At 31.9% G+C, this 17,100-nt stretch overlaps 1 protein-coding gene across 1 annotated transcript in view; it reads left to right on the top strand.

Moving 5' to 3' along the window:
- Positions 1-17,100, top strand: part of LOC123537315 (DNA-binding protein RFX6-like) — a 39,417-nt gene that overhangs the window by 10,961 nt on the left and 11,356 nt on the right. Inside the window, 6 exon segments of the mRNA XM_053529049.1 lie at positions 2,815-2,938; positions 3,243-3,265; positions 3,267-3,302; positions 3,631-3,708; positions 8,907-8,934; positions 14,286-14,393. Coding sequence (XP_053385024.1) covers positions 2,815-2,938; positions 3,243-3,265; positions 3,267-3,302; positions 3,631-3,708; positions 8,907-8,934; positions 14,286-14,393 — 397 coding nt within the window.

Below are 17,100 nucleotides of genomic sequence, written 5' to 3'. Positions count from 1 at the left end.
GGCAGTTCTTTATTTTTTTACCGTATTTCCATATTTGTACCACATGAATTTTATCAAGCAGGTGTATAAGACTAAAGTGATCCCAGCTTTAATCTTATCGAATCATCATTGATCAAGATACACAGGGCAAAAGGTCAATATAAGAAAACTACAAACTGACAGCACCTCAACATTATGTGTTGAAATGTATAATAAGTGGCTCTTACCTGTCAAATATGATACGCGCCACGTTAGGACACGAAAATACTTTAAAAAATGCATCTGTAAGCAAATTAACAAAATGGTCTACGATGAATTAATAGAAAAAATACATACATGCTGTGAAAAAGAGAAGTATTTTAAATTATTGACATTTTTTTCGCCATAATAAATTATTCAGAATTATCAGGATTCAAAGTTAAAAGGACTACAAAAGATAAAAAGAAAATATGGTAGTGAATAATTTCTAGTGAAATACCAGTCAATGGTGGTCTGCTACCATCAATAGACGCATATATTTAAATATATACTTTCAGATCGATCTGCAAAGCTTAGCATCATGGAATATAAACAAGAACACCATCTCATTTTATGCTGAAAACGTGAGATCTGCAAGAAATTGCGCAAAAGAATGAAAACAAAATAGTGTCTGTTTACTTTGGACTTCTTTCGATACACTTCGAAAGCACATTTTTGGACCGAATGACTGACCTTATTTCTTACTGTCTGCAACACCATTGTCAATGTGCTAGAAAACAATTCTTCCATTTTGAGGGAAAAGTTGGGATTAAGATAATACTAGCATTTCAAATACTTTTTTCTTTCATTAACAGACTTTTGACCCGGATATTAACCTTATTCTATGAATAATATTGCTGCAAATTCAGTCAGAGCTTGCTGGTTCAAGTCAAAATGAGGACACTTGTTCCAAACCAAGTAAACGAAATGCTTGGTTATTATTTTTTTTACTGGACAGAGCACCTCTTGACTTGAAATTCAAATCCCTTATACTAAATTCACCGGTGAGGCTGACAACCCCATTTCCGATCGACGCCAATTTTCACTTCTGTCTTCCGTTTATTTTAAGATATTGTAATGACCACAAGTTGCATTAGGGTAGAGTGCACTAAATTATTCATCATCTACACTACAATTAAATTATATCAGTAAGGGTTATTACAGCTTTGTTGGAGTTTAAAAAAAGTCCAGTATGACGTCTGCTTTTCTGCCAAGAACGGATCACGAGATTGGCCGCGTTAGTTAAATATCTTGCGGAAGATCAACAGTTCGGAGAAAAACCTGCCACATTTATTCAACTGAAAAAGTGCACGTACTTCCTTGAGTACCCATTAAAGGTGTAAAATACTCAAATCGACGACACTGTTTTGACTGCCTTTTATTTACGCGACCATAAATATATTAAATTAAAATCATAAAACAGATCAATATTAATCAGAAAAGGTAGCAAAGTAAACTTAACATTAATATCCTAGCTCTATCGGCCCTTATTACAAATTTATCATCAAATTTCAGCGAAAACTTCTACTTTAATATGACACTTGAAGAAGTAATATCTCACTACGTTATTAAATATTATCTCCGAGAAGAACGAGTTGGTTCAATATCACGGTAGGACTTCCTACACGGATATCTTCGAATATTGATACCGTTCAATGAAAGCGTATATTCGTATTTACAAGATTTCATCATTTTTAAGATATGAAGACTATTAATGAACTTTGTGAATTCAGATGACATTTTTATGTTAGACCGTGTGGACATTCTGTACTAGTAAAATAAATATTGTAGATAAACAGGAAGAAAAATTCAGTTTGCTCACAATAGAGGAAATCACGCAACAGTTGAAGATGGGACCTTGAAAATGTATCTATAAACTGGTAGAAAGAGTACAATGAAACATATAAACTGCCGAAAAATGAAAATTGGATAACAAACAAAAAAAAAAAATATGGCAATTTAGATAATATCAATTTTATGAAACAACAGCCATATTTGGACACAATGACGTCATCGTTCTCTCTTTTTATACTTATTACCAAATATAGTATTTATCGCAGAATTATGTTAAATAAATTTAAGGTATACACTTCTACATATAAACTAAGGTTCATATTATTATTATGACCTAAAATATGACTCTCTTAGCGTTTTTTTTAATGTCCATATAAGGAAAGAACGATGACCTTATGTGACAAAAAATGGCTTCCGTTTATTACATATCTCGTATTAAAGGGGTCATATGCCTTTGTTATTTGTTATCCGATTTCCATATTTTTTCGTAAATGTTAATGTCACGTAGATTTTCCTAATAAGATATGTTGCCGAATGTTGCATATTCCCCTTTAAATATGAAATAGCGTAGATGGAAATAGTATTAACTTATTTCAATTGTTACAAGACTTTAAGAATACCCCGCATGAGTAGCTTTTAATTTCCTTCAAGAATGGTTGTCTCTTTTGTTTCTATTTTTTTTCAAAATATAACAATTTAGATTCTCATAGAAATGTTCATAGATCTGCTTTGAAATGCGAAACAGTTTAAACAGAGTCAGCGTTTGGCCATCGAAATTCATTATGGCATATATCTAACATTTAAATGCTAATCTAAAAACATAGTTTAGTATACTAGTACTATAAAAAGTAAATAGCAAGTATCAATGATTTACATAAAATATATTTAGCAGGTTCTATGTCACGTTTACACTATGCAGCTCGCGGTTATCTTGCACAATTTGGGACTTATTGTTGCCCAAAGTCCCCTGCGACAAGCTTAAATCTGAATATTTCCTTTTACTGAAAGATGATTTTATTTCAGGTTGGAGGCAAATTACTGTATATGTGAAGGTGTCTGTTTACCAAGATGTATATTGTACGCTCATTACTTGGACTTTTGTCGGAAGGAGGGCCTCGAACCAGCTTGTGCGGCTACATTTGGCAAGGTACACATAACCTTGATTTATATTAGTAAAGGCACACTGAATATTTTGCGAATACACGAATTCATGGCTTCCATTTAATGATGTTATTCATTAGACCTTCAATAATTCGATATGTCAAAGAACGCCAGAAAAAAATCCTAAGCAATCGCGAAAAGTCTTTTAGCAGGCTCGCTAGAATTTAAATAGGACCACACCAACCCCTTTGTTCATTTATTTATCAATAAAAAATTCTGTAATATCATTGACTGTATTCAAGATGTAATGTAAAGTATCTATGCTACATTGAAGAATCATTGTTGTTCAGACAATCGACATGAAGTTCCTCATTTAACCACAGACGTCTTGGAACTAGAGGCCATTCAAAGTAAGAGTCATATGACATATTATATTCACTTAAATAATAATGAAAAAAAAATTATTATAAAATTAATAATAATAATAATAATAGTAACAACAACAGCAACAACAGCAAAAACATAGTAATGATAATAATACAAAAATGTAATAATAATAGAAATAATAGTAATAATAATAATAATAAACAATTTTGTAAACTTTTCCTTTTAACGTTTTCCTGTTAAAAGCTTGGTCTGACTTGAATTTTTAACTATCATTTCCCTTTATGTCTGTTCCAGTAAATAGAGATTATGTATATTCATCCAGTTTTAGTATAATTTAATTTCTATTTTCAGATATCATTATTATGGAATAGGAATCCGAGAAACCAGTCAATATTACCATTCTGTATACACAGGCAAAGGTTTGACGAGGTAAGCAACATAATTGTTACCAACTAGTTAGTTTGTTTGTATATAAGTTTATTTATAGTCGCCACCGGTAACCCATATGGGCGGCTCCTCCAGAATATTGTTAGTAATCTTATACTAGTAGCAGAGGGATAGTGCAAAATACAGAATACGCCCAAATTCCAGAAGCTTCCCTGGTTCATTTGCGTGCCAGGTTTAAAGCACCCCATACACGGGACTCTTATCCCAGTGTTAGTATTTTTTAGTTGGAGAAGCAGGGGCTCGAACTCACGACCCCTGGTTTAGTTGTCAAACAGTGATACCACTGGACCACTGTGTCCGCTCTACCAACTAATTGTGATTTACCTGCTGCATTTATATTAATTTCAATTTCTGAAGTCACACTTTTTCACGTTAAAGGAAAATGATAATGTTTTTGTTAAGTGTTGTTTGTTTTAAAGTGGGAAGAAAACCCTGTTTAGTCGAGCCAATGCTTAACAAGATATATTTGTCTTTATGTATTTGTGGATACTTTAGACGAACATTTTTTTGAAGAGTTGTACTGTTCCTTTTCTTTTGAAAATATTTAGTTTCCGCCTTTGATTTAGGTTATATCTTGCTCGAAAAAATTGTGAAGCAGGAAAAATGTCAAGAAATGTATTTGTCTCCATGAGGTAACATTATACAATCATGAAATTCCCAGCTGTGGAGAATGATATGACATAAAATATCAAAATTGACAGAAGTAACAACCGAGGCCCACTCGTAACTGTTCATTAAATATATGAATTCTCAATGGCCAGTTTAACCGGCTACTTTAGTAATTGTGCGATACACACAATTTCCCATGCCGAAGCAATATTTTGTGATGTACTTGTACAGTCAGAATTAATGTACTGAATTATAGTTCATTTTATAATTGAGCTGACTAGCTGCCGACCATGTCAATACCTCTGATTAAAGATAAAATTTCAAAATAATCGTGCACATGACTGTTTCTGTTCTTAGTGAATCATGTTAGCACGATGTGCTTATTACTAATAAAGGGCCCTTTAGCACGATGTGCTTATTACTAATAAAGGGCCCTTTATTAGTAATAAGCACATCGTGCTAACATGATTAGTAATTTTATAGGTATTAGTTTTCAGTTTCAAGTTGATTGGCATAGAAGTAAAATATATTGCATTTAGCTATTTAAAAATTTTGTCAAAGCATACGGCCAAATATGTAAACACGCTCTGGTAGGTTTCAATAAGTTTGTACACATGTTTTTGCTCACAGGTGGTTGTTGCAATAGTTTTTGACCCACTACAAATGTATTTAAACTAAATAAGTAGTTCTCTCCGATTTTAAGGACATGATTAGGATCCAACAAGACATAATAACTGTGCTATAACAAACACATGTTTACTCAGCATGTCATTTCGCTCAACTATCGGTAATTTCAGCACGCAAAGAACTTTTCTTTGGAAAGCTTGAATGTTGTATGCAATAGATGGTGTTGTTAATTTTAGTCTTTCTTTATAAACTGTATATTTTGTCTCCAAATTGCTTTCATTGTTCCTATGTATTCTGTCAGAATCTTTAGGGCCTTTAACGCATGGTCATTTTCTGTACCGTTTCTGTAAAAAAAAAAACCACACACAATTTCATTCAAGAAGGAAGAAAACTTGACTACTAAAATGTTGGCATGACTTGATTTGCTCAATTCAAATCTTCAATATTGGAGGAAAAATAAAGATCTATCTACCATTTTGTGGTGTGTCACAGCATTATTAAGAAAAAACAAAAACAAATGTAAATTGTTCTTGTAAGTTCAAAGATACCGCTACAAAAAGCAAACGGATTCATAAACAATGAACAAATTGTATGGTTTAAAATCAGTCATAAATATGGTTTCAAGTGCTTTTCCATGAAATGTGCCTAAATGTGTATGGGTGAAATTGACCATTTTCCAAAGGATCTTATATATTTCATTAATATCACACAGGAGATGTGATTTTTACTTAAAATATGACATTTTCTTCGAAGGACAAATCTGTTTTTATTTACCATAGAAGGACTTTCGGACTTTTCATGTGCAGATGTAAATATTTAATACATTTTACTAGATTTTTTTTCCATCAAATGTCTTCAAACTTTTCATTATTACTTATGTATATCATGACTGAATATTTATTGTGTATATTTTGGTAGAATATTTTCATAGAAGTAAGTAAGTTTAAAGGTGGCAATGCCTTCTGCAATAGTTGCGTATGTACGGTACCATCGAGACACATATGTATATTTGGACTTCAAAATTGATAAAATACATATATTACTCTAAAGTATTCGCCATTTATTAAAAGAACATTTTAACTTTTCCTATCAAATAACATACATATAGGCATACAGGCACTAAATAGGAAAATGCGGATTGAAATAGCCCTCATGCTTGACATATAGTTTGTCATGGTAACTAAGATCATACACCACCACCACAATTTGGGGTCTCATTTTAGCTGATTTTGCAGTTTGTATGTTTGACTGAAAATATTTTTCTTGATTCGAACCTGACCCCAACTTTTCTTTTGATTTTTATTCAACAATGACAATATTCTTGATGTTCCTGATGTGTGCCGCGGACATTGGAAATATGTCAATTTTATATAGAATAAAGAAGAACAGCTACTTGTATTTATTAAGCTATATAGAATATTTGTATGCAACAGTAACTATCATGGGAATCAAATGAAAATGCTTGATCATAATACATAATACAGAAACACAACTGGATTAAGATACACTGTAGCATATTCGAAAGTTGACCAAAGGATTAAATTAATTGAAACTTGTATAAGGTAATAAAGTCATAGTATACTACTGCTATACTCTGTATCAATTTTCATCGGCTTAACCACTTAAAGTCCTGGGCGAGAGAGGTAATTTAGCCTGATAACTGTATTTACATGGGAATAATTGGATTATGGGGACCGCAGATAATCAAATACGTCGTCCTATAGACAGAAGCTGGTTGGCTCCAAGCTCAGTCTGCGGCGGATAGAGAAAATGTTGATAAATTGATCAGTTTTAAATGGTCTTTGTTGATATCATCCTACAACGCTGTACTCACAATTCTGAAGTTTGAAATGTCGAAAAATTATAGACAGTAGCCATTGTCCAAATTAAGTGTTTAGATATGACATTTCAATATTTTGCACTTTGGGCGAAGTTTTCAAACGTTAAATTGATGGTACTAAATCTTTTATGGGGACTGTTTCACAAATGTTCGTAACCAGGAGTCTAGAAGTCCAGTAATCAAAATACATGTATTAGTTAGGTATAAGGCAAGGAAAAGCATTGATAAGTTGTCACGTTTGTCGTTATTACGTGTTTGTAGCTTTCACTCGGGCTTGAGAAACATTGTATATGAAATTTTAACCGTGCGATTTCCGTTACAAATGCTTATTCATACACAAGCACAGAATATGAACAATATATGAGCACAACTCATGTCTAAAATACTACAGTCCTGGTCTACATATCCGGTTACCAGACCCCAAGTCACTGTCTAATTTTTATTTTGATTTATCTCCTAAACATGGACTTTTGAAACATTTATTTCACATGATATAATCTGTATCATTTAAAAAAAAGGTGACATTAGTCCATTTCTGTGACAAATCTGTCTCATTTTTGTTCGTTTCTTCTGTTAGCCAAAAAGTTAACATAACTCTACTTAAATTTATGTTGGTGAAGCACCCTCTTCCTAAGTTCTAGCCTTGTCCAGAGTAGGCTCCGTGAACACGGTCCCTGATTAATAACTTCACCGGATACGTTATATTAACCTATTGTTAAATAGTGTAAATAAAGTCTTTATGAAGTGCACAAACTATGCACAGACGTGATACTTTCAGATATTCTGCATATTTGCTGAAGTTTTCAAAATTGTAAAAGGTACAGACAGTGTTCTAATTAATACCTTCATTGAAGGTGTTAAATGTAACGTGGAAATCCATACAGTTATAGTCTTCTAGAGTTTTGCACTGTCTGTCTGGTAAACAAATTTTGCGCGGACGTGACATGTCCATAAACTATCATTACTGGCACAATTTCCAAAGTTGAAAATAGTGGTACTAAAATATACTAATTAATTACTTCACTTAACAAGTTAAGAGTAATATAAACAATTATTGACATGATATCGAGTCCGAGTTTAGTCTTTAAGACGTACACGAATTGTGCTTCAGACATGGTATTTCCATAATTTTGCTCGTTTGATAATGTTTTCAAATGTGCAAATAATCTGCTGAAAATTACTGATTAACAATTTTACCGAGCCTGTAAAATATACTAAGTGTAACTCGTTGCACTAGTGGCAAATATGCTCTAGTTAAAATATAGGTGCTTAAGTTTCTTTGCTGCATACACTAGTACAATATTTCATAGTATTATTATTTTCAGTTTATGTATTCTTATTAACAAATAGTAATTTGAGGTGATTATGAAATCAGTAATTAAACATTTGCTGACATCCCTGAAATAGGGAGAAAAGATATTAAAGGAATTTACCAAGCCTTATGTCAAAGTAAAAAAGGTCATACTTAGATGAAAATAGTCTAAACATGTATTTACTACTAGTTCAGTACATGGTTAGATCTACAAAAATGTAGGCTTGGTAAAATCTATTGAGATTCCAAAATTGTAATGATTCTTTATGACCTGATCGTGTTCTCATTACTGTCATATATTTATCTCCTAGGTATATTTTCATTCATGAAAATGTCAAAATAAACTAGTGCTGTCCACGTGTCCGTGCTTCAGTTTCTAGAAACGCGTATATGCGGCTCAAACAAAAAGAGTTTCAAAGTTGTCTAGTAAAGCTAGCAGCAAGGATAATATGCTATATTCGTATCTAGGAATCGCAAAATTCTAATCGACATATAATGAACTTGTTCACACCTTGAGCTTTGTACAAATTATTCTTATCTCGTATCATAACAATATGACATGACCACCTAAGTATATTAGATAATCTACACTATTTACTTTTCTTCTACTTTAAAACACTTTAATTTATAATATTGACAATAACAATGACACTTGAATTATTTAAATTGAACGAGAAAGTTTGATTGTAAAAAGATAAAAAAAAATAATTTAAAAATGTTTATCTTCAAGGGAAACTGAACAGATTTGTGCACTTAGCAAAATCTTCATTTTCTATGTTTTCTATTTTTCAGATTTTCTGGCTGTAAATTGAAAAATGAGGTGAGTTTTTCACATTTAGATTTTCTTGTTTTTAGACCTTTATTGCTATTTTTGAAAATAAGTTTTGTAAAGACTAATGCGATTTGTACACGTCCTAATTTAGTTTAGTAAAACTTACCTATTTATTGATTTTTTTTGTTTGGAGAACATCATCCTAACTAGAATACAACCGTGAAGAATTTGTGTAACGGTTTGTTCTGCTCTGGTTATTTTACCAGAATGTTGAGATATCGTTAGCTATTCAAAGCCGCTTACTTACGTTTATTCATGTAATAATTTTCTTCGTTTTTTTCCCTTTTCGGCTCTGTAACGAAACATTGAAAATGGGACAAATTAATTTGAAACACTACAGGAGACAGCTCTAGCATTGTCAATATACTGAACCAGTTTATGCCCAAACATATCCCTAAAATAGGCATTTACAATGCCTAGAATTCAAGATTTATGTTAAATTATTATTTTATATAAATACCTGTTTGATACTTTTTTTTTGTATTTTTACTTATTAAAAGGATTAAAAGCCAAAAAAAAAAGGTACTTAGTGGCCAATTTCTTAGATTTTTCATTCATTAGATCAGAACTTCTGTCCAAAACACATATATATACCGAATTATTTGTCCTTTATTGAGCCTTGTGTAAAAGGGGCCGAAAATGGTCCAAATATCAGTCACTTTATTCAATGTTTCAACTGATACTGCAAATAAGGACAAAACAAAATATGGGATGTTACGCCTTCATTTGTCTATAAATGACAAAATCTAGCAATTCAAAGCATTTGAATGCTTCAAAAATGTCCCCGAATTACCACCAGTGTTTTAATATAAGAAATCCGGATAAAGAGAGAAACTCAATTTTGAAAAATTTTGAACCTTTCTGTCGAGGTCTAAAACATCGAAATCGTTATATATTTTTGATTTTTAACGATAGTAAAGTGAAACAGAAGGTGTCGAAACTTTTTTCTCTCTAAGATTACGTTGATATTTTGTGTGTGTGTAAAAATGACGTGAACAGCTATACAAGTGGTAAATTCTTTATTATTTTTAGGCATTCAAAGGCTATGTATTGTAAAAGAAGTTAAGGATGCAATTTATAGTACTGTAAACGTATTTTTCCCGGTTTGAAATTTTACTTTTGTTTGACTTTTAAAGGGGCACGGGCAATCTTTGCTAAACGAACACGTGTTTCTGCACGTTTTTCTGCATCACAACATGTGTATTTCATTGCAAAAACGGTCCCATTATTTGTCTTAAGGACAAACAAAAACAAACCTACATAAAAACCCTTAGAAGCCTTTTTACCAAAGTTTAGATTTCTCACATGTTGACCTCGTAGTCTAGATACAGATTCTGGGCTCATCAATTTTTTTTGAAATGTCAGTCACGTGATACCCTCCGATTTTTAATGTACTACTTTTACCACCGAGTATGATGCATTTACTTATACTTATCAGTTTCTTCTTGTAATCATGACACACCAAAATTTGCTCAAGATTAAAACATTTAATCATTTAAGCGACATAATCACCTTTTAACTTTTCGCAAGTCAAATGTGGATAATAAAGTTTTTCCTTAAAGTCGTTTATAGCTAATCTGTAAACGCGGTCCCCTTTGATGAGAAATTAATTTACGTATTATAATTGGTTGATGGAGTTTGGACAAGTTTACTTTGATACATGCGTTTATTTTACATTTGTTTAACAGTAAAACAGATAGTCCGCTAAATGGTACAAATGTTACTGTTTAAACAAATTCGCTAATCCCCAACTTCTTACATCTTTGCTTTTCCTTTCATCTAAATATACATGATAGTTTTATCGGTCTGATGCGAGAGAGGCTGTTTAGAGGTTTCAGTGTTGCTATGAACACGGAAACGTCGGAATGGCATTTTTTCTTTTTTTTTTTTTAATTTTAAAATCATTTGGGACGTTCTGAAGGAAACGGATCCAGGATCTAATAGAGGAAACACAAATGCTGACGAGATGTAAGAACAGTGTGAACGGTACAAAACAGCATTTAAAATCAAAAAGATGAAAGACAAATTCATTAAACAGTAAATAAAATGTTTGGTTGGCGAAATGTTTTGGACGGTAACTGTAGGAATGCAGTTTTGAAAAAAAAAGAAACGCGCTTATTTGATAGTCCGTTAAGTAGTAACTAATAATGCATTGTAACTGTTGATGAGATTCATTATAGTTACTGTTACGCAACAATTAATAAAACGTAACTTTTTTATTATTTGCTGTACATAATTGTTTGCCTAGCTTCTAATTGTTCTTCAAATTTTGGAGGAAATAAAGATATCTATCTTTTTTAACAAAAATACTTTCTAAAATCTACAAAATAAACATAAATTTACTAAGCGTTATCCAAAAGTTCAAATAACTGCATCTGTGTAAGCTACACATGATCTCTACGGACTACAGTTACAAAGTTGCGGCAACACGACAGGGTCTGGTTACTGCATAAGCAGTATACTATCGAGCCAGAATTTTCAATCCGCACCTTCAGTCAGTGAAATGCCCGTGTTAATCATACAGCTTGTAGCGTTTCTTTAATATGTAATATTTACTAAAACGTTGAACCATTGTATAGTATTGTATGCGTATATATGTCTAATCGTAACTAAAACTAAGTTTTCCTTTCATAAATTATCAAAAAGCCGTGCACATGTTTAGTATAATTTTTTTTCCTAATTGCACAAAGGACTCACATAGTTACTCCTTTTATTATTAGTGTCTATAAACTTTGATTTACGTATATGTTAACGACATTTTAAATCAGAAGTCTCATATAATTCTTTTAAAGAATGGCCAGATTTAACAGTTGCCGTATTTTAAAATGTATTGTATTTATGAAAATTAATTGTAAATGGATGAGCTTTAACAATAAATAAATATATAAAATATAAAAATATACCTAAAATATACCTTACTGCTTGTTATTTAATTAGTCGGCGGGTGTACATGTAGCTCAAAATGCGCATGTCATGTGCTATCCTTAAGGACTGTTATGTGATTATGAGTAGACACAAAGTGCACACATGAATTATGATAGCGATACCAAAACAAACCAAAATATGATATATATACAGATATATTGACACAAGTGCATTGTGTAAGGTTTAGAATTTTAATCGCTTAGAGTTATATTGAACTTACTTATGTTAAAAAGCAACACAAACATGTATAATTTATTTAGCTGCACTTAGTTACGTTTCATTATACAAAAGTCACTGACTGAAGTTCTGATCAACATTATACAAAAACATCATGTACAAAAGTGCATTAGTATTAGTATGTATCAGTTGCAAAAGAATAAATAAAAGCCCATATGAAATATGACAAATCGAATGAAATCATGCAAGACAGAAAGGTCGCCATTGTTTTACGCTCATAAAATAAAATAAAAACCAGCTGCAAAAGAATAAAGAAAAACTTCTGTCATACATAGAATAGAAAAGGTGTCCTTGTTTTATGTACACAAAATAGAATAAGTATTGGTGAATGAGCCATCGCATGCGATCGTGGCATCTTCTCCGCGTGCATCATCATTTTACCGGATGCAAGTGAAACGTATTTCTCAACCCGTCCCAAAACACTTTCCGGTGCAAGTGTCTAATCCATCACCAAAAACATTTCCCTGGTGCAATATGAAAAATTTGTTGTCAACAGATAAAACTCTTACAAAAGGCTTTAGAAAATCTGGAAATTCACTGTATACGTGTGTTTTCTTTATATTATTTTATATACTTTACAGTTATATTATACAGTTCAATGAAAATATGCTGTTACTGTTAAAAAGCTGATATTTTTCACAAGTGTAATAGCGAAAAGACTCATATGTGTATGCTAAAGTTGGATAACACATTATATTAAGATAGGAAACATAGTATTTTAATAGACATTTACAATATACATGTGATATTGAAAAGAGCTTCTGATGGTATTACCCTATCGACCTCGTATTGCTAATTTTGTTAAGGTCTTGCTAGATGTTTGAAATAGTAACTGAAACCAACAAGTGTAACTGCAACATTTACAGCTTTTATAACGGTCAGTTGTATGAAACCTTTGAATTTCACAATGGTAAAACACTGTCTTGAGATAGCCATTTTGATAAATTTGCAGCAGACGAGACAAGATTTGTGTCTCAGCGGTAATTCCTTTATCGAATGTATAGATAATTCACTTTTGTTTAGACAAGAGTTTGCCTTTCTTATCTTGGTCCGATTCTTTGTCAAATGAAAATGAACGCCTTGTTAGTTAAGTATCTATTATACTCTCTGGGACTAAACCATTATTTATCAATAAATTGTTAGATGGGAAAGTGTGCGCGGCTTGTTTGTAATTCTTTGATGCGGTTTGTTGTCAAGACATTGGGATAACATATAAACGATGTAAACCGCCTCGAAAATGTCAAATTAGGACCACCTTTAATTGACCATGATCGCCTAGTTTTGTCCTTTCATTATTCTTAAGCATCAAACTTGCAAAAAATTAAATGAAACACAAAATGTTTTAAGCCCATTCCATCCTCTGATGAGATCCGTTGTTTAAATTACGTCAAAATGTCATCTGAAATTTGCTATTATTTTGTCACAGATAAATGACGAAAAAGCTTACTTACAGAGAGAAGTATTTTCGTATGTCCTTGGTAAAGCCAGTATGAAAGAACATGGATGCAATGTATTTTTCGAAACAATAAAACAAGATAATAAATGATAATAATGTAAAGAGACAGCGTCAAACGCCATATGAAAGACTACAAATGTAAATAAAAGATGTAGTATGTCGTCATGAAACGCATATAATGCAAACAGTTAAAAGTATGACAGGCAAACCCCATCGTATTTAAGTCTCTGTTGACAGTATTATTTCTACTAGCGGGCGGGATATTAATAACTTCCAACAATATCTGCATTTCATATTTGTAAAATATCCATTGTATTTTTTACATTCAAATATAATAAAATACTCACGAAATAAACGATTCCTTGAAACATTGAACAGAGCAAACTCAAATTATTTACATGAATATCATTTACATGTACATTATTTACCTTTCACATAAATTATTTCTTACGAATCAGTTTTATAGACAGTGATATTCTTTAAGTTTATTTAAATGTTTCCTTTAAGCAATTAGTCCTATTGCATGTATTCTGGGATAGAAATAGTATGTTAGAAAAATGGTCTACTATTTGTCTTCGTATTTCTTACATGTCATTGATATGACTTTCGTTAATATCATTTAATTATCTTTTTCTACCATTGTTATTAACACACTTTGATTTTGGGTGTTGGTGTGCCGTAAAACCCAAATAAATAAATTGATTTTGGTCTTTTTTTACAGGGAGGCTTTACCAGAAAATATTCCCTCAGTTCTAAAACTGGGACGTTGTTACCTGAATTTCCAAGTGCTCAATACCTCATCCTTCCACCACCTGTACAAAAAGAAAAGGTAAGGTGTTATGTATTATCCTTTAGATACAAAATGTATAATTGTAAATGCAAATGCGTCTATCATGATCTTACAAGTCATAGAATGCATATGTAAATGAAAGAACCTGGGTTGAAAGTACAAAGAACAATATATATTTTCTGAAACAGAAAAAGATGATTAAGACACAGTGTAAAAATGCAGCAACAGTCTCCACATAAGGGAATACAGATGTAAATAAAAACTGTCTAACGTGAAAATATTAAATAATATTGCAACGTTTTGGCATGCCTTCATAATACACGTATATTAGATATAAAGTACATTTGATAATTCTGAAAATACCAACCAAGTAAAACTGAAACATTATGTCAGATATTTAATTCCGTTTTCTAATATTTTCTTTCATCTTTTCTGTGGCCTTTCTATAAAACATATTTGCATTTTAGAAAGTCATAAAATCAACAAAATACTTTTTTCACAAAATTCATTTCAAAACAGTCAAAACTTTAAGAGGTAACAAGTGAAAAAGCATGTTCCATTTATTGTTATTTTCTTTACTTAGTCTATCAAATATGTGGACTATTTAGATGAATAGTCTGAAATGGCAGGAATCCAGAAAACGTAGACCTCAAACTAGCCTTTACTATAATTAGTGACTGTTCATCAGAATTTGTAACGGACACTCCCATCCCGTCAATTTAGATCAAACATATATTTAAAACAAGATGTTTTCAATTTTCCCCTCGAGAACCAAGAAAAATGTTCGGCGTTTTTTTTCCTTATAAGACCTTCTCTACCTTTGTCCAATTTATCTTGTACTGAAACATAAATTGTTGAACATGTCATTGGCAATATTGCCTTTATCCTGTCTTTTCTAAACAGACATCGCCTTCCTTTCAACATTTATTGAAATCTCGATAAACTCCTTGTCCGGTTGTATGTTATAAATGGAGTAAAAATCCGAAATTGTTCTCTTTATGAAAAGGTTCCAGCTTACAAGTCTCCAAAGCAAACAAGCCCTGTTTGCTTTTCGCTGCTTATTAAGATAAGTCGGTTCGGGAACTGTATTAATTTATAATTTACTTTTCGTTGGAGAAATGCCACCTATTGTTTTCAAATCAAGTTGAATTCTGATTGAGAGTTGAGCAGTGTTGGTGTATTTGTTGTTGCTATCAGCACAAAAATGAGTCTGGGGCAACATTATTTCTTCAACAGTTGTATTTCAATTGTAATGAGTAGTAGAACATTCAGCTTAAATTTCATTTGATTTTTATATGGCCATATGGTATGCCGGGTCAGTCAAAAGTCTGAAGGAAAAGTAGACTCCTGAGTACCAGTACTGAAGGCAATCATAACGTCACTTGTTCAATAAAGTCATGGAAAAAATACACGCTTGTTAAAATTTGCTTTTTGTCTGAATTCCTCTGTAAGCTTCATAAGTATGTATCTTATTAGTAAGATTCAACGAAATTGAAAATTTTGAGAGGTAGGAAAAATACAAAAATTGAATAAAAAGTAGGATGCAGATTCATAAAAGACTCGATGTGGTCCTTATTTGAGTCTATTCAATGCTATATCTAAAAAAAAGTCCCGCTTATGTCGGCACTAGTGTTACACTTTTTATTATCTCTCATGAAAAGACTCTGTCAAACCGAGTCTGCTATCATTTTCTGTTATACATAAAAATAGAACTGACCTCATTACAATATGTAAGATTAGAAAATTACAAAAACTAAAAAAAATGCGAGGCAGGAAAAGAACTGAAGGAAGAGTATGTTGAGAATTCTTTATACCGATGGCTGACATTTTTTCTGGTACTTTTTGTGTAATGAAATCCAGTCGATTTTATATTAGTGCTAGATGGGGTGCGTGGTGGTTGTTTCTTTTCAGTTCCTCTTATGAATCAAACCTAATCTGCTATCATTTTCAATTATAAATGAACTCTATGATCCAAGAGAACCAGCAATGAAACGCTAAGTTTGAACACCTCAAAAGAAAACAGATATCATGCAGTGTATGTACTTTGAAAAGAACCAATATTTTGAAGGATTGGTTTTAGTTATAAAAACTGTAAAATGCATTGATTTTGTATAACGAGATGCTATATCAAAAACAAATTGTTTCATCTAATTGTCCACATCGCACTACTTCTAGCACCAGCTTTAAAATGTAAGCAAATTGCTATGGGTTTTAAGTGTATTGTACTTTGACAAAATACCTTAACAAAATTCGGCCTTTCAAATTTCAGAATAGACGCAAACCCCTCCCTCCTTGCCATTAATCCTCAATGTACTCATTTTCCTCATGATCATTTGCTGCTTGTTTGTTTACAAGAAGATTAATTATCTTTAGGAAGTCAACTGATTTAATCTCCCGCAAACAAGACAAATATTTGCATTCAATAAGAAACTTCTGTGGCAAATAACCTGTCTACCATTTTAATCTAATATTGATGTATGCATTTCACTCAATTCAGACTTAAAATTTATGCATCAATTTAAGTCGCCAAACAATGATACAAAGCCTCTCTCATTGTCTTTCTTATCTATCCTCGAATCGTAAAACATGATGAATTCTGTTTTGATTGTGATATATGTGTAGGTTACTGAATACAGCAATGTTCTTCTATGTTTTGACATGTTGCTCATTGAATGTCAGTCCAAGTACTACTTTTTCTCTTATCTCAGGTATGCTACTGTTATCAGACCGGGAACTTCAATTTCCA

The sequence above is a fragment of the Mercenaria mercenaria genome, chromosome 17 (assembly GCF_021730395.1).
Source record: "Mercenaria mercenaria strain notata chromosome 17, MADL_Memer_1, whole genome shotgun sequence".
NCBI classification, from domain to species: Eukaryota; Metazoa; Mollusca; class Bivalvia; order Venerida; family Veneridae; genus Mercenaria; species Mercenaria mercenaria.
This window is presented reverse-complemented; position numbering and strand designations above follow the sequence as displayed.